This window comes from Mastigoproctus giganteus, chromosome 13, assembly GCF_048544385.1.
Source record: "Mastigoproctus giganteus isolate SK-2022 chromosome 13, ASM4854438v1, whole genome shotgun sequence".
In the NCBI taxonomy this organism is placed as follows: domain Eukaryota; kingdom Metazoa; phylum Arthropoda; class Arachnida; order Uropygi; family Thelyphonidae; genus Mastigoproctus; species Mastigoproctus giganteus.
In genome coordinates this window covers 132,528,061-132,550,728 of record NC_143587.1, presented here as the reverse complement: position 1 = coordinate 132,550,728, position 22,668 = coordinate 132,528,061, and the positions used below count along the sequence as shown (strand labels likewise).

The 22,668-nt window shown below is 39.0% G+C and overlaps 1 protein-coding gene across 1 annotated transcript; it reads right to left on the bottom strand.

Moving 5' to 3' along the window:
* Positions 1 to 7,211: 7,211 nt before the first annotated feature.
* On the bottom strand, positions 7,212 to 7,655 carry LOC150076447 (uncharacterized). The gene has a single exon (XM_090387359.1). The coding sequence runs from the start codon at positions 7,653 to 7,655 to the stop codon at positions 7,212 to 7,214; it is 444 nt and encodes a 147-aa protein (XP_090243485.1).
* Between the last annotated feature and the right edge of the window lie 15,013 nt (positions 7,656 to 22,668).

Below are 22,668 nucleotides of genomic sequence, written 5' to 3'. Positions count from 1 at the left end.
GTCTGTGGTGACGGCCAATAAACAGAATTCTGGGTTACTTCGCACTAGACGAATACGTAGTGACACATTATTAACGATATATCTTGCCTGGTGACACAAATCCAGATGTAGGCGCCCTAGAAGTTCCACACTCCTTGATTTTGCAATTGAATCCTATCGTTTACACATCCCACATTCTGTCTTGGTGAACATTTCACTGACATCCGCAACGTCATCTTTCACGTACAGTTCTGTTGTTAATTGGGTACATTTGGCACCGCGATCGTAATTCAGAAGTTTTTCTAAATATGCCCTGTAGGGATAAGTATCTGCTGATGCATTGATTAATTTATCTTGTAAAAACAGATCGACCTGACTGAAAAGGGAATGAAAAAAATTGTTCACCACACTCACAGATGTGAGTGTGGTGAACAATTTTTTGTTTCAGTTTCCGCTAGGGGGATGATTGTGTCCGGCTGTCTGTATGATATGCTCCGTAAACTTTTCTTGTTTTGTGTGTTTTTTATTTAAAGTATTAAGTTCCTATTAGTGCCACCACATAAGGATAGGCCCTGGGACTGCCAGGTGCAAGTACTGTATTATTTGAACGGACAACAGATAAGTATTAAATGAATTTCTGCATGTTCATTCCGCTACTCCATACAAGCGCTTTCAGCCATTATCTTGTAGTTCAACTTATACATGTGTCCAACAGACACTTGACCTTGACCAGGCATTAGAGTTTTGCCTAGCCGCTCTGTTCTTCCCTCCCTACTTAGTCCCCTGCTCCCTGTGGATTTCACTGCAGGGCAACTAAGGCGACCGGCTGGTCACAGTGCCAATTGCTTGCTAAACCACAACTGTGGTGATATTAAATTATCTAGTAAAACTACAGTAACTGAATTCAATATGACAAATACTACCTCCTGTCAAAATTCTAACGTCTGCACCATCTGTGGGACCAGCTCTGACCCCATTGTCCAATGTATTGAGTGCAAACAATTAATATGCAATGACTGTACACATTCTGACCTGAAAAAATTAAATAAAAGTCGGCGGAAATCATTCTGTTGTGATAGATGTCGACTCAGAAATTCTCAGAAAAGCCCTATAACTGTTGCAACGCCAAACAGCACGGAACCTGAGTCACTTTCCTCCTCTTCGGCTAACAAAGTTGAAATGCCGTGCTCTAGTACATTTGAGACAAATATCATGCCAATAACTAGAAATACCGACTCTGAATCGTACATGGATGAAGCCTCTAATCCTTCTTTGTTGTCGCATCAAATCTCAGATGCATCAACTCAAACATCTGTGCTGTCAGAAGATCTCAGCGCTAACTCCTTCCCTACGGAAACTCTGAATCCAACCTTTGGTATTCTGCAATCAACTGAATTCCAGGAACTACTCTTTAACACTATGCAGAAAATCCTCATTCAAACTCATCTAATCAGTGCACCTCATACTGCAAACTCTGAAATTCTCCTGGATTCTAATACACTCAATGAAGGAAACAGCGAGCTATACACGGAGATTTGTGGTATAAAAACAATATTAGCTAATCAACAGGCTGAAATTTCTGACATTAACGCCCAAATTAAAAATCTCACATCAGTTATGTCTTGCCACTTAAGGGAAGCTAGGAAGAATTCTGAACCTACTCTTGACACCAATGGGCTCAAAGTGAATACGAATTCTTCATTAACTGACGATGCCCTCAGTACTGAGACCAGATCTTCACCTTCCACCGGCCTCAATAGTTCTACTGCTGCAAACATTAACTTGCCCAAGCCTGCTAACATTCATGATTCAAGTCATTCAACTGAGCAATTTATTGCCAAACAGACTCTGTTAGATGATTCTTCTGATGTAAATAGAACCACTCCTCCCACCTACTCTCCTCTGCGGAACAGTTCTGTCTGTACTTCTATTTCACAAGCTCAGAGTCACCAAGCGGAATCCTCTTCAGCATCAGTTAAGGCAACGTATGCAAAAATAACTGCTGCCACATCTAATGAGGTCTGCAAACCTGTCTGTAGATCTGCCGCCACAGTGAGTAAACCTGTTTCTGATTGCCAGTCTCAAATATCGCACCAAAGATCAAAGCAGAACAAACCGTCAGAAAATATTAAAGCATCTATATCTCAAGGTACTTTCTCCAAGCTTCCAGCCATAACTCATCAAACACAGAATGTAACTACTGCAGAAAAATCTCAGTTACTCAAACACAAGTATAATATCACAATTATTCCCACAAAAGACCGAATTTTTCTTTCTAGACTTGGACCCTCCACTAAATCTGAAGATCTTATCAACCTAATTAAAGAAGAATATGGTTTCGGAGTAGATATCCGTTCTCTGAAGACACGATGTCCCGCCTACTCATCTTTTATAATAACATGCCTTCCATCACAAACAGAAAAAGTGCTGAATCTAAGATCCCTTTTATCAGGGGCTCTAGTAAAACGCTTCACGGACAGACCATCAAGGGAGTCCAAAATCTCCTCTCCACAGGCATAGCAATCAGATACCCTGCTATCTACACATGCTACGTTCTCCTCTCGTCATAGAATCCCCAGATCCCAACTGTTCAGTGTTTACCTTCAGAATTGCAGGAGTATAATTAGCAACCTAAACCACTTCAGAGCAATCCAAGGCTCACATATTTACGACATTTACCTGCTCACTGAAACCTGGCTCTCCATTGATATTGATGATCAGGAGATTATAGATGGACAATATACAATCCATAGAAAGGACAGAGGATCTCGTGGAGGCGGAGTAGCTATTATACATTCTAACCATATACTCTGTGAAACTGCATCAAATTTCACAAATATTGAATCAGTATACTGCCTTCTTCATCTTGGCAAGTTAAAGGTTTTAATAGTATTGCTTTATTTTCCACCTCCTTTAACTAATATAGACCTCCAGTACTTAGAAAGCTCGCTGGAATCAATCTTCCCACTAATTCAATCTGCCGACATAGCAATGGTTTTGGGTGACTTTAACTGTCAAATGGCCAATTTAGAATCTTCTTCTCCATCACTGCAGACTAGGGCTCTCTTTAATATGCTTCACAGCTATGGTCTGGAACAAATTTGCAACTTTCCAACCAGAGAAAATGCCTACCTCGACCTAATATTTTCCTCTACTCATATAGATGTTCACACCGACAACCCCATATTTCACTCGGATCATTCACCAATTACTTTTGACATCACAGTGACTTCTCATAACTTCAAATGCAGCTCCCGTACTCCTCGATTCAATTTCAGAAAGGCTGACTGGCCTCTGCTCAACCTAGCTCTAAGAAACGTAGACAAGCAGCTCGCTGACGCTATGGATGACATCGATGTGCTCACCAACAACCTGATTAACTGTGTCCATTCAGTTATATCTGACATTGTTCCTCAATCCCATCTTACCGCACGCTCTACCTACCCGCACTGGTATAATAGTGAACTAATACGTAAAATTAAATCCAAAGAATTCTACAGAAACAAGTATAAGCAAACAGGTGACAGTCAATACTATGAAATATTCAGCCAACTCCGCAAAGAAGTGAAAACTCTCATATTAAACTCCTACAACATGTATACAGAGTCAGTTCAGGATAGTCTGCTTACTCACAGAGATATCAAACCATTCTGGAATTTCATGAAGCATAAGAACATAACCAGTAGAAAGTTACAACTCCGAAACGCAGATGGAATTCTCTTATCTGACGAATTCAGTATTGCTCAAGAGTTTGCCAAACACTTTTCTAGAATTCAAACAAATGATACATTGAGACCTGCCTCATTTCCTGACTTCACACCTGTTAAAGATGATATCCTCATTAATCTCTTTATCACTGATGAAGATTTAAACTCGGCATTAAAAAGCATGAAAAATGACTATACTAGAGGCCCAGATGACATTCCAGGCCTATTTTGGAAAAGGACTGTCACTACATTGAAACCCCTCATACTGCGGATCTTCAACCTGTCTCTCAGGCTGGGGAAGTATCCTAATCACTTTAAGCAGGTCAATATAGTTCCTATTTTCAAAAAAGGTGATAAAAATGACGTATGCGATTACAGACCCATAACCTTGCAAAACAGCCTGGCTAAACTCTTCGACACAGCAGTGCACAAACATCTCTTCGAATTCTTCAAGCCTTTTATCGATCAGAATCAACATGGTTTCTGCAGTGGCAAGTCAGTAGTCACAAATTTACTTCCTTTCTGGCAATACACCTCTGAAGCTCTTGATAACCACCTACAAGTTGATGCAGTCTACACAGACATATCTAAGGCATTTGATAAAGTCCCGCACGAACAACTTCTGGAAAAACTTAAGCTGTATGGCATCCGTGACCCTTTGCTCTCATGGCTACGCAGCTATATTACGCATCGTTCCTTGAGCGTTATCATCGATCAAGTGAACTCAGACTGTTTTATACCACTAAGCGGAGTACCACAAGGCTCTCCCTTAGGTCCTCTTCTCTTCATTGTTTTCGTAAATGATCTTCCTTCTTTCATCTACACCTCCAATGTTCAAGTTGCTCTCTATGCAGATGATCTTAAGATCTACTCAGCAGTGAAGGAGACTACCGATTCTCAACAACTTCAATGTGCTCTCAATAAATTCTCTCTGTGGCTATCTCTGAATGGCTTGTCTGCTAACCCCTCGAAGTGCAAAGTTATCTCTTTCTCATCTTGCAGATCTCCACAACTAATGAATACGGAGTATAGTATTAACTCTGTGATCATCGAAAGGTGTGACCAAGTTAACGACTTAGGGATTCTCTTTTCCAGCAGTGCTAAATTCGATGCCCATGTCCTTAAAATCACCAGCAAAGCATTCAAAACACTGGGATTCATCAAACGGAACACATACAAGTTCAAAAACTACAGATATGCGGTTATCCTTTATAAAACTATTGTACTGCCAATCCTTGAATTCAGTTCACCCATCTGGAATCCTCACACAAAGACTTTAACTAACAAAATTGAAGCAGTCCAAAAAAACTTTGTCCGTTACCTTACGTACCGCAATCCTCTATTCTATCACTCAGTGTATTATGAATCGCTGTGTGATTACTTTCATCTAAGGCCTCTGTGCACTAGAAGAGTTACTGCTGACATCGCCCTCCTAGCCAAAATAATCACTGGAATTTATGAAGCATCTGATATCCTGAGTAAAATAAACTTCAATGCTCCCTGTAGACAAGTCAGGAACCTTACACCGTTTCGCCTTGACTCTGCCAACACGGACTTAATGAAGTTCAGTCCACTGAACAGAATCAGCAAATCAGCAAATGACTCTCGCATTGACTTCTTTGACAACTCCCAATCACTGATGAACTCCATCCACAAGTTTGCCTCTTCACTTAAACTGCAAAGTGACTAGCTCACATCTAATTATTGTAGTTTATTATTATTTGTTATATTATTTTTCTATTCTCTAACGGATTAATTATTACTTGTTTTACCTGTAACTTAACTTAATACAATCCTCTTTTGTACATATGCTTTATTGTTTGAATTTGTATCAATGTTTATCGTCCTGTAGGATTTCACATTATTGTTATTATGTTTATCGATCTGATCTCAGATACACTGTTAATGGTTACCTGTTGTGTATCTTTTTATTAATAAAATAAAATAAAATAAAATAAAATGTGGCATCTATCTCTTTCCCGTCACTATGTGTAACACGAACTTTCAGACGTAAAAATGTTTTTCCAAAATCTAAATATTCTTCGGAAGTACCGGGAATAAAAAATTCGATGGGGCCTCCACTGTCCACACTGCCTAGTGGTTGAAAAGTCACATAAGATGAACGTTCGATAGATAGGTTAATAGCCGGTTTTTGAAATAGGTCTAGTTCTGACATCATAAGCTCCATGTTTTAAAAAATATCTCTGCGCTTCCTCTTCTTCCCTCTTCCTTTCTGGTTCAGAACCTTGTCTGAAATGGACTGACCGACTTCCGATGCTCTGTTTATAAAGGATCGTTTGAGGGGCACCCCCTCCAAAACATCACCAATCACGTTTTGACCTGCTCTTAAAACATGCTTACCCACAAAACGGGCAGCGGGTTTCAAAAGTGGTGTTAGAAAAGAGAATGCTGAACGAAAAATGCTACCAAGTCCATACCCACGTTGCAAAGGTTGTCCGGCAAATGCATTACCACCTCCCGCTTGTACCGTGTAGTAATCAATGTATTCACTCATCTTTGCGAAAATGCAGCTTCACTAAAGTCTTCCCACTTCTGAACTCTAGAAACTGTCCGCTGTCTGTACAAATACTGATGGACACGGTGTGAAACCTATGTCTCAAAAGGGGGTAATAGTCTGGGTTTTCGTATGTAAATGTGTTCTGTTCAATACAGGGAACAACACGTAACAGTGGAGCACACGTATCACCTACAATCTGGTCCTGAATCAGGTTGGAATAAACAAAATACGCTGAGACACCCCGTTTTATATCTGCAGGGTACTTCCCACTGACAGCTCCACTCAATTTAGTACCAATCTGGTGAAAGCCAAGCATAAGACCTAAACCTGGGGAATCTTGTGGAAACACTAATGAAAAGTTTTCTGTTATGTGTAAAGTCAGGGTATCGTCTGAATTAACATTCCCACTTAAACTCGGGCAGACGCTCAACATTGCATCAAGAATACTAGAGATTGATTTATAGTTTCCATGTGGAAGCACACACATCTGGTAACTGCCACCAGTAACAAGAGTAAAAACAACATCTCTTGCACTTGGGGCAAAAGAAATTTGACCTTTGATAGGTAATACACTCTCACCTACAGATGTATCTGTAAATATACGGCAGCCTTTCCCCCGTACACCTGCTTTTTGAAGTCCAAATAATTTTACTAGTTTCTCGGGCAATTGTATTTTACCTTTTCCATGCACATTCACTGAAAATTGATATTTTGCAACAGTCTTTGTGTGTACTGTAAATGAAATAAGGGGATGAACACTGTTCAACTCATCTAAAAGATGTTGATAATCTTTATACTTTAAAGAAAGCACATGTAAAATTTGTTCAGAGTCATAATCGTTGCGAAGTACATGAAATTCATCGTATCCTTTTGTGATATTGTTCCACACTCCTGGTAGATGGATTTCTGAAAGTGCCACCACCCACTTCCCACTCAGATTAATTTCCCGGGGTAATTGAACTTTGAAACGTGATTGGGTGTTATCGGGATACATGTCCATACTTGCATTACTTGGTAGGGTTAGGTAAAACATCTTTGCTTCGTACCCAAGAATTGTAGGATGCGGGGTATCCAAGCCACTTCACAAGTAACTGTCTCTGGCCACGCACTGTACGCTTCCCAAGTACTTTTTCAATCAGATACACGTTTTCTGGTACCTCGTTATCAAAACTGACTCTCTGTAGCTGATGTTCATAAAATGTCCCTTCTATCACCTCACCATCTCTCCCTTTAACCTTATATACTACAGGGTGCCTTTTGATTACTTGAGCTATGAAAAACACCTCCTCAGACCAATTCCCTCTGAACGCTTTTCGAAAATTATGGCTATCATCACTAAGAACAACATGGTCACCGATTTTAAACTTGGGTTCCGAAACTTTTGGGTGGGGTCTATATAATTTAGCATAAACTGTTTCTTCATTATGCATGGTGACATCTGCAGGGGCCATACCAATAGATCTGTGTACAGTTTCATTATACGTTTTCACTAATTTTTGCAGCACGTGAATATATTTATCATTTTTTGAATATGTAACCCATTTATAAATTTTTTCTTTTAATGTTCGAATAAATCTTTCTGCCATAGAAGCTTTCTTTTCACTTCTAGTGGTGTAAAAGTGGATATTTTTAGATTTGAATAATGCACGCACTTGTTTATTAGTAAATTCCTTTCCTTGGTCACTATTAATATTAAATGGTACTTCTTTAAAAATAGATTTGAAAGCTTTAACTACTTCTTGTGAATGTTTAGATTTTAATGGTCTTACCCAACCATATCGTGAAAAGCAATCAATACACACGAGAAGAAAATGAACACCATTATTTGCTTTAGCAAGATTTGACATGTTGGCTAAATCACATTGAAATGTATGGTGAAGACCAGGAACTTTCATCTGGTTACGAGGAAAATTTCTTCGTTGCTGTCTGTGTCTCACATATGTGGGCTGTCCCGATAACCATTCTTTCACAGTATGTTTGGGTAATTTTGTATGTTTTTGTAAAGCATTAACACTAGCAAAGCTCCCCACCACAGTAGGATTATAATAATCTTCTAACATGTTCTCTTTATTGCAGGTAAAACAACACTAACTCTGGAACAGAAGATACTTACCTTTATAGTACTTTTCATACTTTTTGTAATGGGAGAATTGTGGACTGTCCTTGAAAAGAGAGCTGTGTCAAGATTTTATCAGAATAATGATTCCTTTGTAAATAATTTTGTTAACAGTGTTCAATAAAAGACTTCGTTCATTATAATTCTGTGTCTTCCTTAAAAGTTATATTTAAAATCACTTTCAACTGACAAAATACTACCATTGATTTGTTAATGAATACTTTAATTATGTTCAAATAATACCTTTGATTTGCTCATGAATACTTTAAAAAATGCCATTGATTTGTTCATGAATACTTTATATTCAAATAATACCTTTGATTTGCTCATGAATACTTTAAAAAATACCATTGGTTAAACATATTGTTCATGAATACTTTAATTTATTGCCTGTTGTTTAAAATAGTCTTCTCATTTAAAATTCTTTTAAAAATATACCAACCAGCAGTAAAATTAAAAAAATCCTCTCTTTGAATTCCAAGAATTACTACAAAGGATTATGACGTCATAAGACATGTTACACTATGCATGTCTTAACATTGTGCGACGGTACCGCCGCCTAGCGGCGGGGGTGAGAAGAGGGAGGGCGGAATACTTCCCTGGTCAGTTTCGTTCAAAGGGTTTCGATGGCAGCGCCACCTGGTGACGGAGGTGGGGGGAGGGAGAAGACCACCCGCTGACAAAATCTGTTCAAAGTTTTTAGATGGCAGCGCCACCTGGTGACGGAGGTGGGGGGGGAGGGAGAAGACCACCCGCTGACAAAATCTGTTCAAAGTTTTTCGATGGCAGCGCCACCTGGTGACGGAAGTGGGGGGAGGGATAAGACCACCTGCTGTCAGTTTGGTGCGCCCTCTAGCGGGCGGGGGTTACCGCGCCCCCTGGTCAGTTTGGTGCGCCCTCTAGCGGGCGGGGGTAGACCGCGCCCCCCCCTGGTCAGTTTGGTGCGCCCTCTAGCGGGAGGGGGCGGTAAAGTTCGACTGCAGCGCCACCTAGCGGCCGCCCCCTGGTCAGTTTGGTGCGCCCTCTAGCGGGCGGGGGGCGACAAAGCTCGACTGCAGCGCCACCTGGCGGCCGCCCCCCTGGTCAGTTTGGTTCAAAGTGCCATCACTCCTACTGTTGCTCTTACGAAGAAAGGCTTAAGTTTTGCGGATTACAATGTCTGGAAACTAGTCACATGCGAAGTGATCTGATTGAGGTGTATAAAGCCTTGAATGGTTTGAGCATGCTCAATGCTGATGGGATTCTTCCTCTTGCTCAGAATAATCACCTGATTATTATGTTTGTTTGTTATTTGGTTTTTAGAAGCATTAGCAACTAAGGCCATATTGCTCTGGGAATATGCGGTGGCCATTTCCTGACCTTTTCGCATCCTCCTTATTTGGTGGTCACGGGCTCGAACCCCGGTCTAATCAAGAAGCGTGTGCTACGCACTGCTGCTGCCCACCTGGCTACGGAGGCGTCCCTTCCTGATTATTATGAGCAATAATAGACGGCATAAATTGAAATTGAGGAAAAACAGATGTACGATTGATATGCGGAAGTTTGCCTTTAGCCAGCGGGTAGTTAATTGATGGAACAGACTTCAATTTTTTGTTGTGGAAGTTGATAGCCTAAATAAAATTAAGGATGAGCTGGACAAGTATTTGGAACGAACGGAAGGGTGAAATGGCTGATGCTGCATAAGCTTCCTTTCTTGCATCACATGCCTCTACTAATACTAACACTTCCTATTTCATTTTACAAATATACGTGGTTTCAGTTCTAATCTCAATGATCTCCACTTACAGTCTAGCAAACCCCATGTACTTTTTCTGGCCATATTATTCGCTGTTTTGATTCCTTTCGCTTCAAAAGGTGGTACTTGTGCGTGTCTGTTCCGATATTCCCTGTTAGAGACTTGGTAATTTGGAATCCCCACTGGCTTAAAATCTCTCTACTTCATTTAGTCAAATTCATCTGTTGTCATTCCGTTCTACCAACTGCACTAATCACTAGGAACTCTTTGACATCCGCTCTTTGCGACTTGACTTTCTCCAGTACACCTTTCTAACAGTGAGGTAATTTGCCTTGGAGATTTTAATGTTCACAATTCCAGCTGGCTTCCGTTTTCTAGTCACACAGACCCTGCTGGTCGAGATGCTGTAGCTTTTGCAATTAATAATGACCTCTCACAGATTGTTCATCTACCAGAATACGAGACAACCCTAACCATACAGCCAACACGCTTGATCCTTTTCTCACAAAAATCCCTTCTAAGTACATGGTCAAAGAGAGTGATCCTTTAGGCACCTCAGATCACAACTTGGTGATCGTCTCTTCTCCAATGGAGCATTTATTCTCACGACTATTCCCAACCTCGTTTTGTTTGGCATTACAAGCATGCAAAATTGGATGACCTGCGAGATTTTTTGTTTCTGCTGCTGGATATTTGCTTATATAAGCCAGTTCTTAAAGGGGGTAGACAAATCCCTCCCATCCAATTTTCGTCCCATTGCAAGTACTTTTAATCTTTCTAAAGTAATGGAGAAATCAATTAACCGCCAAATCTTCAGTCAACTCTGAAAAGGGGATTGTAGAAAGGATTGGCCTAAAATTATTTTTAATACAAGGGATTCTCTACATAGAAAGGAAATGTAATTATATAGAAAAAATAATTGATACGATTATAATGAAAGAAGGATTCTGAAACGAGAAATGGGATTTCTGATATTAAGGGGATTTATTAGAACGGAATCTGAATCCCCTCGTTACAAACGGAAATCCCTCGATTGGACAGGGATTTCCGGGATAAAGAGCGATTCACACCCTTATAAAAAGAAATTGTATTTGGAAGCAGAAATCTTGATGAAAATTGGATCCTTACCCCTTACAGAGGGATAGAGCTTTCAACAGGGGGAATGAATGAATTATATTTTAAATTAATACCTTTACATTCAGGAATATCTTTTGATTCACACTCTTTCATGGGGGATTCATCTCTGAACAGGGGATCAGTTAAGGGATTGGCCTAAAAATTTCTTCAATTTAAAGTGATTCTGTACACTGAAAGGAAATGTACTTATACAGCTAAAATAATATGATTAAGGCTCCAGGTCCTGATGGTATTTGAAACTAATGACGAGGGATGCTGATGGCGTTGAAGTGGGATTTTCTAAAGAGAACTGGGGTTCTCTCAAATAGGGATTCGTCAGAACGGAATCTGAAACGCCTCGTCACAAAAGGAAATCCTTCGATCTTACATGGATTTCAACAGATCGCTCCGCTACTTCTTCAGGGGCTTTGAGCAGACAGATAGCCATACTAAATGAATGTCTCACGTATACTTGTTTCTGTATATATATCCACACACACACACACTTATACATACACGTACATGGTTTTACATCGTGACAGGGGGGACTCAGTCCATCGCTTACTCTGATGATTTAGTTTTGCTGGTTCCCAATAACTCCAGAAGAGATATTGAGGACCAAGTATTTGGTCATGCCCAGGGGGTTGGGCGGCGCCTGAGGGTGCTTGCAGTCGAAAGACGGAGGCTACATGATGAGTTAATCAATATTTGGCAAAGTAGATGGAATGACTCTCTGACAAAGGCTGAGAAACCTACACCTTTATTCCCTCCGTAACAACCGTAAATTGAAAATTAAGATCGTGGTTGCAGTCAACTTGAGTGCTTGTTTCTGCTGACCGGCCATGGCTTAATTTTAGTTTAGTCCCTTCTGACTTGTGTTTCTGTGAGGCAATGGAGACCGTCTTGTCATGCTGTATCGTCCATATTATGAAGATCGGCGCATAAACTTGAACGGGAGACCTTTTATTTGGATACCTTTTCGGATTTGTTTGTAAGTTGAGTGCCTCTTAAATGCTTCTCAACTTTTGTTAATAATGTTTTTAAAAGGAGGGCTGTGTTGTTAAATCATAGTAGACGTATTTAGTCGCAAGGTATAGGAATGGCAGTCTAAGGCACTGGAGAATATAATGTGCTACTCAGTGCCAACGGGTTAATATGCCAGCTCTATTTTTATAGTGAAATTATGTTTTTTAATTTTTATGTGAAATTTTATATTAATTGAACCAAGATTTAAATGGAAGTTTTAGAAAGATTTATTTGTTATTTTTTCCATTTTATTTATTTATTTATTATTGTATTGATTACGAATACATTCTTTTAAATTAAAGGCTATAGACGTGGTCTTTTGACCTTAAGAAATAGTGCATATACACCTTAGCCCTAGCCGCACGTATGGATATATGTATTTAAGTATACACGTTTGTTTGTTTGTTATTTGGTTTTTAGGAGCATTAGCAACACAAGCCCGCCCACTGATAATGAAGCCCAATAACTTCGAAACAATCGTCTGGGTGGTGGTACCGCTGAAAATAAATAATAGTCTTCTCTACTAGAGAAGCGTTATTTATTTGAAGTATTGCAATAGCAGCTATCTCGTAGTGAAGGCAGCCACAATATGAGATACAATTAAAACGATGCCTTCTACGCTACATACGTAGTTCAAATTTATGGGTTAACTATGGTGTATTTACACCGATATTATATAGTTAATTATCGAAACCCATAAGGATTATGCCTTGTGCATTTTGTTTTCAAAATATATATATTTGAATAATGAACAATAGTTGAAAAAGGTTAATGAAAATAAATAAAATAAAAAAGATAAATCAAAAATCACTGAAATTAAATAAAACAAAGAAGTAATACTAAAAATAAAATTAAACTCATGCCAGTAGCATGGCAAAACAGTCGAGCGGAAATGGTAAATTGAACGTAATAATCAAACAAACAGGGAGGGAAGAGAAAAAGGTAACAAGACTAAAAATATTGTATTAGAAATTCGCCAAAATAATTCAGAAAATATAAATGAAAAATAAAATAAAAAAATCAATTAAATTTAGATGCCAATTACATAGAAATTTAACGGCGCCATCCTCGACGGTCATCACGTTCAAATCGCGTGAAATATCACAAGTCGAGGCGTAAACTAACTACAATGAAATAAAACAAAACAAAATAGACTGACCATTAAGCCCCATATCGATGGAAGACCACAAGGCCAGTTATGGCCAGGGAATCACTGCATTTCAATCGGTAGACAAATGGGCTCAAAAACGAACTGATCGAACGATCCACAGATGTAACCGCCAATGATTTGAATAACGGTGGTCCTTACACAGTAACAAATAGACCACGCAGGCACTCCAGCACAAAACCACACCACTAACATAATGTAAGCTTAATCAGATTATATAGACAAATAATAAACTGTAGAGGGCGGCACGGGCGCAGTGTTAGCAAAGCACTACTGCCACGTAGTGGATTGATTTGCTATTGATATACAGTACATATATTTGAATAATGAACAATAGTTGAAAAATTTGCAACATTAAGTACTTTTAGTATATTATTTTATTTTTCCGATATTATGGGTTTACCTTCATTTTTGCAGGTACGAATTGACTTATTACATGATTTCTATTTATTTTTATTATTTTTTTATATATGTAAACCCCAAACACGAGAGGTATTAGAACCGATAGTATTTAGTACCATGCTTGGGTTTGAGGTTGAGAAGATGAAATAAAATATTAGTTGACATTAGACTTGAACTTCTGTAGACTAATTTTCAGGAAATACGTATGAAGGAAGGTTGTTCCAGAAAACGGCAGTTGAATGAATAAATGAGAAAGATGAAAAGTTGGTTCTGTGAGTTTGAAGTTGAACAGAAAATGGATGTTGTTGGCTGGTGGTAGCACGTATTCGGATTGGTTTGAAAGAGAGAGCGGGAATTATAGAAGCCAATTCAGAAGAACAGTGCCCATGGAAGTATCTGTAGAAGAGGCATGCAGCAGAAACAATACGTCATTGAGAAAGCGAGTGGAGAGACTTTGTTAGAGATGAGTCATTAATTAACCTAACTGCCCTCTTCTGAATGGAATCAAGAAGCCTGAGAGAGGTTTTGGGGGCACCACCCCAGATGTGGGAACAATATTCCATGGCAGGGCGGATTTGCGATTTATACAGAGTGAGCAGCTGTTTGAAAGAAAAGTAACCCCGAGATCGAAAGAAAAAAAGTTTTTTAGATGAAGAGGAAGCAATATTTGTAATGTGCTTGTCCCAAGAAAGATTAAAGGTCAGGGTAACCCCAAAAGAGATATATCATCTTGCCTAGAAACGGAGTGTCACCAAAGATAAGCATAGGAGCAGAAGAATCCTTTTTGCGAGATATAAGAGAGGACTGAGTTTTAGAAGGATTTAAATCAACGAAGTTGTCTTTGCCCCACTGGAGAATTACCTGGAGATCGGCATTTAAGGAATTGGTAGCGGATATTCGAGAAGTTGAAGCGTCTCGAATATCCGCTCGCTTTGCCCTGCTCGAAATTGAGCAAGGCAAAGTTTCTCAAAGTCTCAAAGTTTCTCAAAGTCTCTCAAAATGGAAAGTGGAATGCAATCTGCTATCATCGGCAAAACTATGGATAGGATCTTCAGTCAATGGAAGAAGTTCATTAATATACAAGTGGAAAATAGTGGGGGAAAGAACTGAAGCTTGGGAGACAGCGGAATTAGTGGAGAAGTTAGAAGACAGAGTCATCTACCATCACTCTCAGTGAGCGATCAGAGAGAAAACTGGATAACCAATTACAAAAAAAAGTTGGCAAACCATAACATGGAAGCTTGTTCAGAAGACCTTTAGGCCAAACAAGATCGAAAGCCTTTGAGATGTAAAGAGCAACTGTTTGTGTTTCACCGAACTTTTCAATTGAATTTGTCAATAAACGGACAAATTAAGCCAGAATAACATAAGCCAGAATATCACCAGTGGATCGACACTGACAAAATCCATACTGGCGATCGTCGATCAAGCAGAAGGTTTCTTCGTAGTTTAATTGATTTCTCTATTACTTTAGAAAGAGTAGAAGTAATTGCAATGGGACGATAATTGGATGGGAGGGATTTGTCACCCTTTTTAGGAACTCGCTGGATATGAGCAAATTTCCAAGCAGAAGGAAAAACATGATGGTGTGGGGGTGGGTAAAAAGCTATTTTTATTTTTTCTGAAAATCCTATTCCTCAAAGAGGCCTACAATTATATTATATTATGTTATATTTTTTTTATATCCCCTTATTTTAACCCCTCCCACTTTAACACCTGACTTGATTGATTTCAGAAAATTCCCAGACTCACGGGGACCCCTAATATATTTGGGTATTCTTCCACTGGACTGGCTGAGTTTAGAAATGACAGACACACACACAAGAATGTAGAATATACAAATTTGTTTTTTATTGTCATATTATATATAAGAAAATTACAATAACCTTTAACAGAATACAGTATTTAGTTTGACACTTGTTATTTTACTAATTTTTAAATGTGTATATATCTTGTAATTTACAGTCAACCTTGTTATCAAAAGAAGTACTAAATCCTAATACTTATATATATCACTGTGTCTCTTCATGTTGCTCTACAAAGATTTCAGTAGGTCCGGGCATTTATTACCCCTCACAACGCACAATCTGTCTCTTTGCTCCTTAACAGTCCATGTAAGTCAATAAACCACCATCAGCCAATGAACAGACAAAATATAATTTCATAAGTGCTCGTTTCCCAACTTATTAGGAAATACATGTATATTCATTCCAGAATCCTTACTTGCAAACATGTCAACAGTCAACAATATCCAACCAATTTACTTAGTTTCCTTTCCGTTCAATTAATCCACTATTTCACAATTAGGGCTAGATGCTCATTTAATTGTTTACCTGTTTAATCATTTTCTACCCCAAATAAGTCATACTCACAGCAATTTAACATTCACAATAATTCAAGGACAAAATTTTTACTTCCTACTACAGATTAACTTACTCTTAAATTGCATTACTCTGATCTCTATACTAAATCAAATTATCACTCCTTAAGTATTACACTCGTTCAAATATATATGTATATATTTTTAGTACTTTGACATTCTCTCTTAAAACTTATAGCGTCCTCCTAGAGTCCTTTTCATTATTAAATTAGTTCCCCTTTTTACAAATTATATTCTCAGTACTTATTCTAACACTTACGCAATGGTCTGGTATTCCTCCCTGCTCGGTCTCTCTTCCTATCTGCTCGGGGTGAGGACTGGAAAGCGAAAGGTTGCTCATCCGGGGAACATAGTAATCTATCCTGGGTTTCTCTACCGGGTACTGCACGGCTGAAGATAATACCGGATCTTATCTCCTTTCTTCCTCCATCTGCGTTGCGTCCGAGGACTGGGATACCTTCCGGGTCGACTAGTCACTCAACTGCTCAATCGAGAAATTTGCCTCTAGGGCGTTTCACCATTCTTCCTCCATTGACTGCATTAACTTCTTCAAGGGAACGATACTTCCGACTCTAGGCTTTCACAAAAAAAATTCTTATAATCAATTCTCCCACTACAGCTTCCATCTCCCCAGGACTGCTTCCACCACAAAAACTCCTCTCCGAAATGATCAGTATCAATTTTTTCTTCCCTTCTCTCCTTTCTCTCAAATTTCCCACCGCTTTCTTACTGGCCAATCGTTGACTTCCACATCCTTTCATTCGTGATCCTATTCGTCTCCCTTCATTTCCGTGGGCGTGCTTTCTTTTTCCTAGTGTGACCGAACTTCCGATAATCTGGAAAATACTGGTAATTTCTCGAAATTAAACGTAAGTTCCGGTCAGCTAAGAGTTTCAGGCTTTCTTTGTGACCTCACCCCCATATCCATTTCTAGTCGCCCACACCTGCTAGAGGTCGAACCGTGAAATCTATAATAGGGCCACTTCCGCACTCAGTGCCCTTTCTATAGAGTATGTGCTCCTGTCTTAAGTGGGATTTGTTTCGGTCCATTATGATTGCTTTTACTGACTTGCTTAAGGAATTTTTCCATACAACCGAGATTTAACTAACTGGGTGTGTCTGGAATAACCTTCGAATTTCAGTGTTTCTTAACAAATGATACTTGTCTGAAACTAACTATATACGCCACAATTAATTCTTCCAATATTTAACAAACTTTATTAAATTATTGTAAGGCTGGGTCCTTACATTGCATCTCTCTCCCCCTAAAATTTATATCCCATATATATAAATTTTATACAGGTCCTCAGGAGGATGTGCCTTCTTCCAGGGCCTACTTATTAACTACAATCTATCCCTCGTATTCCTATATACAATTCTATACATGTACATTAATTAATTGCATAAATTTTTTTTTTTTTTTTTTTTTTTTTCCACTAAACTATTCCCATCCTATGTTTTCATTAAATACTGCTCCTAAATACATTTGTTGTAGCCTGTTTGTCTCTTTCAACTTGAGGGCCCTTTCCCCATAGGAAGTTTCAGCTCTGTGGTTCCATGGCCATTCGATTCTTTTCGGCTCTGTTGATTCATCTACCAAGTTGTCATTCTTTTCACCTCCACTTTCTTCCACTTTATTTAACAGTTCGCTGTCTTCACGTTTCTCTTCCCTTCGAGACGTTTTCTTTCCAGATTTTCTATTGACCCTTTCTCTCATTTCCAAAACTCCCACGTGTAGCATCCTTCCACTTTCTCGACACTTTCTCTCATTATTCTTATTAGTTTTGTTGTTCTTCTTCAATTCCCTTAATTCTTCTTGTGCCACCAGAACTTTATTAACAGTGTTTGCCTTACACCCTTCTAATTGTTTCACACTCGTTCCCTTTGAAGATTCCCCTCTCTCTGGCTCATACTGGGCTCTGCCGCCAGCATTTTGCCTTCTGCCTACTTTATTACTCACAGGGGTATCATTATCGAAGTTAATGCAGCCACCCCCCACATCTATCTTGGCTCTTAACTTCTTTAGTAGGTCCGTGCCTAGTATTGCGTCATGTCGACGACTATTCACCCTATTTGCCACTAAATATGAATGGGGTATCATGATTTCACATCCCTGTATTCTTATCTTGTCTTTGACTATATAGTTGGTGTGAATTTCTTCAGCACCTACCCCTTTCACAAGAAATTCGCGGCAACATCTCACATCTCCGTTATTTGACCCTTTGCAGTATCTGATGAGGTAATCCCACATTAATATTGACCTCGAGGCTCCTGTGTCTACAAGAAATTTACCTGGTACCCCTCCTAAGCTTCCCTTTACATATAACAGGTCGTTCCCCCTTCCGTTATCACTTACAGCGCCTAAAGAGGTCTGGTATTCCTCCCTTTTTCACAGGAATTATTTTCCCAGTGTCTAAGATGCAGAGCATTCATACTTATATGCTGCCCTTGATTTGTGCCCCTGTCTTGGCAGTGTTCATTTCTGTCCCCGTGATATCTATCCCTATACCAGCAGTCTTTGGCCCAGTGATTGCTTCGCCCGCATATATAGCATTTCTTTCCATATCTTTCTCGCCTAACTTCTTTGACTTCCCCTTTCCACCCCTCTGTGTCGTTGTACTTACCTCTTGTGCTCTGCCCCGTTTGCGGTCTTTCACCCCCCTGCCTATTATTTTCATCTAGTGCATTATTTTTCGTGTTTAATTGCTCTAATAATTTATTTAATTTTATTTCCATTCCCGCTATCTGTTTCTCTAGCCCTTCTAGCTTAATTTCGCCTTCCCTTTCTTTATTACCTTTCGGTTTTGTCCCTTCTCCAGTTGATACTATATTTATGTCCCCTCTTGTTGCCCCCCGACCTTGGAGATCTAGCTTTTCCTCATCAGTGGCTAGTTTCATGGCCTCAGCTAATGAATTGGGTTTTCTCCTAAGGATTTCTCGCTTATATTTATCTCTGACCCCCATCAAAAACTGTCCCATCAGGATTTTGTCAAAGGCACTTTTTTCTTTTTCTGATACTTCAGTATTTAATTTTACTGTTAAAAATCTTTTGTAATAGTCCTCTATGCTTTCGCGATTATTTTGACTGTAATTATTTAATATCCCGATCCCTTCCAGAAACGTGATCTTTGGGGAAAATAACTTCTTTAATATCTTTTCAAAATTATCTAATGTTTCTATTTCCATCCCTTGGGTTTCCTCTAAATACCTAGTCTGGGCCCTGCCTTCCAGTTTGAATTCCGCCATCATGACTATTTCTAGTTCCGTTAATTCTTCCTTTTCCTTAATCATTTTCAGTTTTCTCAGAAAATGTTCCACATTTTCTGATGGTTCCCCTTTAAATACTTTGAAAAATTTGCTTAACTTAATTGGGCCCCTATTATCATTCCCTATACTAACAATTGTTTCTCCTGATGTCTCCTGCCCGTTGATATTTTCCTCCCTTTCTCTATCCCTACTGCTGTTCGCTCTCCTTGTAGCCATGACTTATCTTTCGAGGTTGGGGTTTAATCTAATTAACTCGTTATTTGTTGTCAATACCTTTCTTATTCTATAACTTAATTCACCTAATTCTAAAACACAAATTCTAATTCAGTACCCACTTTAACTACTTACTTTTTTTCACTTTTCACTTTCTGGCTCGCCAGCTGAATTTTTTCTATCAGTTTCAGCAACTGGATTACATATACATATATATATATATATATTTTTTTTTGTCGTTCTGAACTCAGCCTTCCGTCGTGAAGAATTATCCTGGCTCTGGCTCGCCAATTGTGGGGGGGGGATTTCGTTATCTTTATTTTTTCTGAAAATCCTATTCCTCAAAGAGGCCTACAATTATATTATATTATGTTATATTTTTTTTATATCCCCTTATTTTAACCCCTCCCACTTTAACACCTGACTTGATTGATTTCAGAAAATTCCCAGACTCACGGGGACCCCTAATATATTTGGGTATTCTTCCACTGGACTGGCTGAGTTTAGAAATGACAGACACACACACAAGAATGTAGAATATACAAATTTGTTTTTTATTGTCATATTATATATAAGAAAATTACAATAACCTTTAACAGAATACAGTATTTAGTTTGACACTTGTTATTTTACTAATTTTTAAATGTGTATATATCTTGTAATTTACAGTCAACCTTGTTATCAAAAGAAGTACTAAATCCTAATACTTATATATATCACTGTGTCTCTTCATGTTGCTCTACAAAGATTTCAGTAGGTCCGGGCATTTATTACCCCTCACAACGCACAATCTGTCTCTTTGCTCCTTAACAGTCCATGTAAGTCAATAAACCACCATCAGCCAATGAACAGACAAAATATAATTTCATAAGTGCTCGTTTCCCAACTTATTAGGAAATACATGTATATTCATTCCAGAATCCTTACTTGCAAACATGTCAACAGTCAACAATATCCAACCAATTTACTTAGTTTCCTTTCCGTTCAATTAATCCACTATTTCACAATTAGGGCTAGATGCTCATTTAATTGTTTACCTGTTTAATCATTTTCTACCCCAAATAAGTCATACTCACAGCAATTTAACATTCACAATAATTCAAGGACAAAATTTTTACTTCCTACTACAGATTAACTTACTCTTAAATTGCATTACTCTGATCTCTATACTAAATCAAATTATCACTCCTTAAGTATTACACTCGTTCAAATATATATGTATATATTTTTAGTACTTTGACATTCTCTCTTAAAACTTATAGCGTCCTCCTAGAGTCCTTTTCATTATTAAATTAGTTCCCCTTTTTACAAATTATATTCTCAGTACTTATTCTAACACTTACGCAATGGTCTGGTATTCCTCCCTGCTCGGTCTCTCTTCCTATCTGCTCGGGGTGAGGACTGGAAAGCGAAAGGTTGCTCATCCGGGGAACATAGTAATCTATCCTGGGTTTCTCTACCGGGTACTGCACGGCTGAAGATAATACCGGATCTTATCTCCTTTCTTCCTCCATCTGCGTTGCGTCCGAGGACTGGGATACCTTCCGGGTCGACTAGTCACTCAACTGCTCAATCGAGAAATTTGCCTCTAGGGCGTTTCACCATTCTTCCTCCATTGACTGCATTAACTTCTTCAAGGGAACGATACTTCCGACTCTAGGCTTTCACAAAAAAAATTCTTATAATCAATTCTCCCACTACAGCTTCCATCTCCCCAGGACTGCTTCCACCACAAAAACTCCTCTCCGAAATGATCAGTATCAATTTTTTCTTCCCTTCTCTCCTTTCTCTCAAATTTCCCACCGCTTTCTTACTGGCCAATCGTTGACTTCCACATCCTTTCATTCGTGATCCTATTCGTCTCCCTTCATTTCCGTGGGCGTGCTTTCTTTTTCCTAGTGTGACCGAACTTCCGATAATCTGGAAAATACTGGTAATTTCTCGAAATTAAACGTAAGTTCCGGTCAGCTAAGAGTTTCAGGCTTTCTTTGTGACCTCACCCCCATATCCATTTCTAGTCGCCCACACCTGCTAGAGGTCGAACCGTGAAATCTATAATAGGGCCACTTCCGCACTCAGTGCCCTTTCTATAGAGTATGTGCTCCTGTCTTAAGTGGGATTTGTTTCGGTCCATTATGATTGCTTTTACTGACTTGCTTAAGGAATTTTTCCATACAACCGAGATTTAACTAACTGGGTGTGTCTGGAATAACCTTCGAATTTCAGTGTTTCTTAACAAATGATACTTGTCTGAAACTAACTATATACGCCACAATTAATTCTTCCAATATTTAACAAACTTTATTAAATTATTGTAAGGCTGGGTCCTTACAATGGCCCCACACAAGACAACCGCGAAAAGACGACAAAACAGCAAGGGAGTTAACAATAGTTTCTGTCCGGTGTACTAACTAGCGGCCGACCTGTGATCACAGTTTTAGAGCTGTACTCTCGAAATGTAAGGAACATTGGATCTCGCCATGATCCCCATCATAACCTCAAAGGTCATTAGTTATACTGCATGATGGAAGAGATGGAGAAGGGTTGACCGGAACTTAGATCTGGAGACTAAATACCACTTCAAGCCTCCAATAAGAAAAGTGATGGTATTGCACCGGTTGATGAGAATCATTCACCACCTAGTATTGCCACTGATGGGGCAGAATTCCTCCGTGTGATGTGGGCGCCATACCTCTACCCCTGTTTGCGTTGGTTGACACCTGGGTGGCCACCCACAGTGCGCTTGCGCATTGAGGTTATACTTAGGATTACTAACAGTCCCACCATCTTGCAAGTGCTGTCACAGTGCGTCCGGACGTCGCCGAAATTGGGTCCACTCGACTTGATTATCACCCGAATATCAGTTCCATCAGAGTTTTAGACTCCCAGTTAGCAAATATATCTTGTCTGTGACAACTCAAGCATTTTCGATTTTATTCCATTATTTCAACCTACGGTTCTATTATACAACCTACTGACCATCAATCACATTAATAACCTAATCCTAGACTTATATATACACAAATGAGCCAAAACATTAT

Coding starts and splice junctions, on each gene's coding strand:
- LOC150076447 (XM_090387359.1), bottom strand. CDS start 7,655: ATGGCCCCTGCAGATGTCACCATGCATAATGAAGAAACAGTTTATGCT.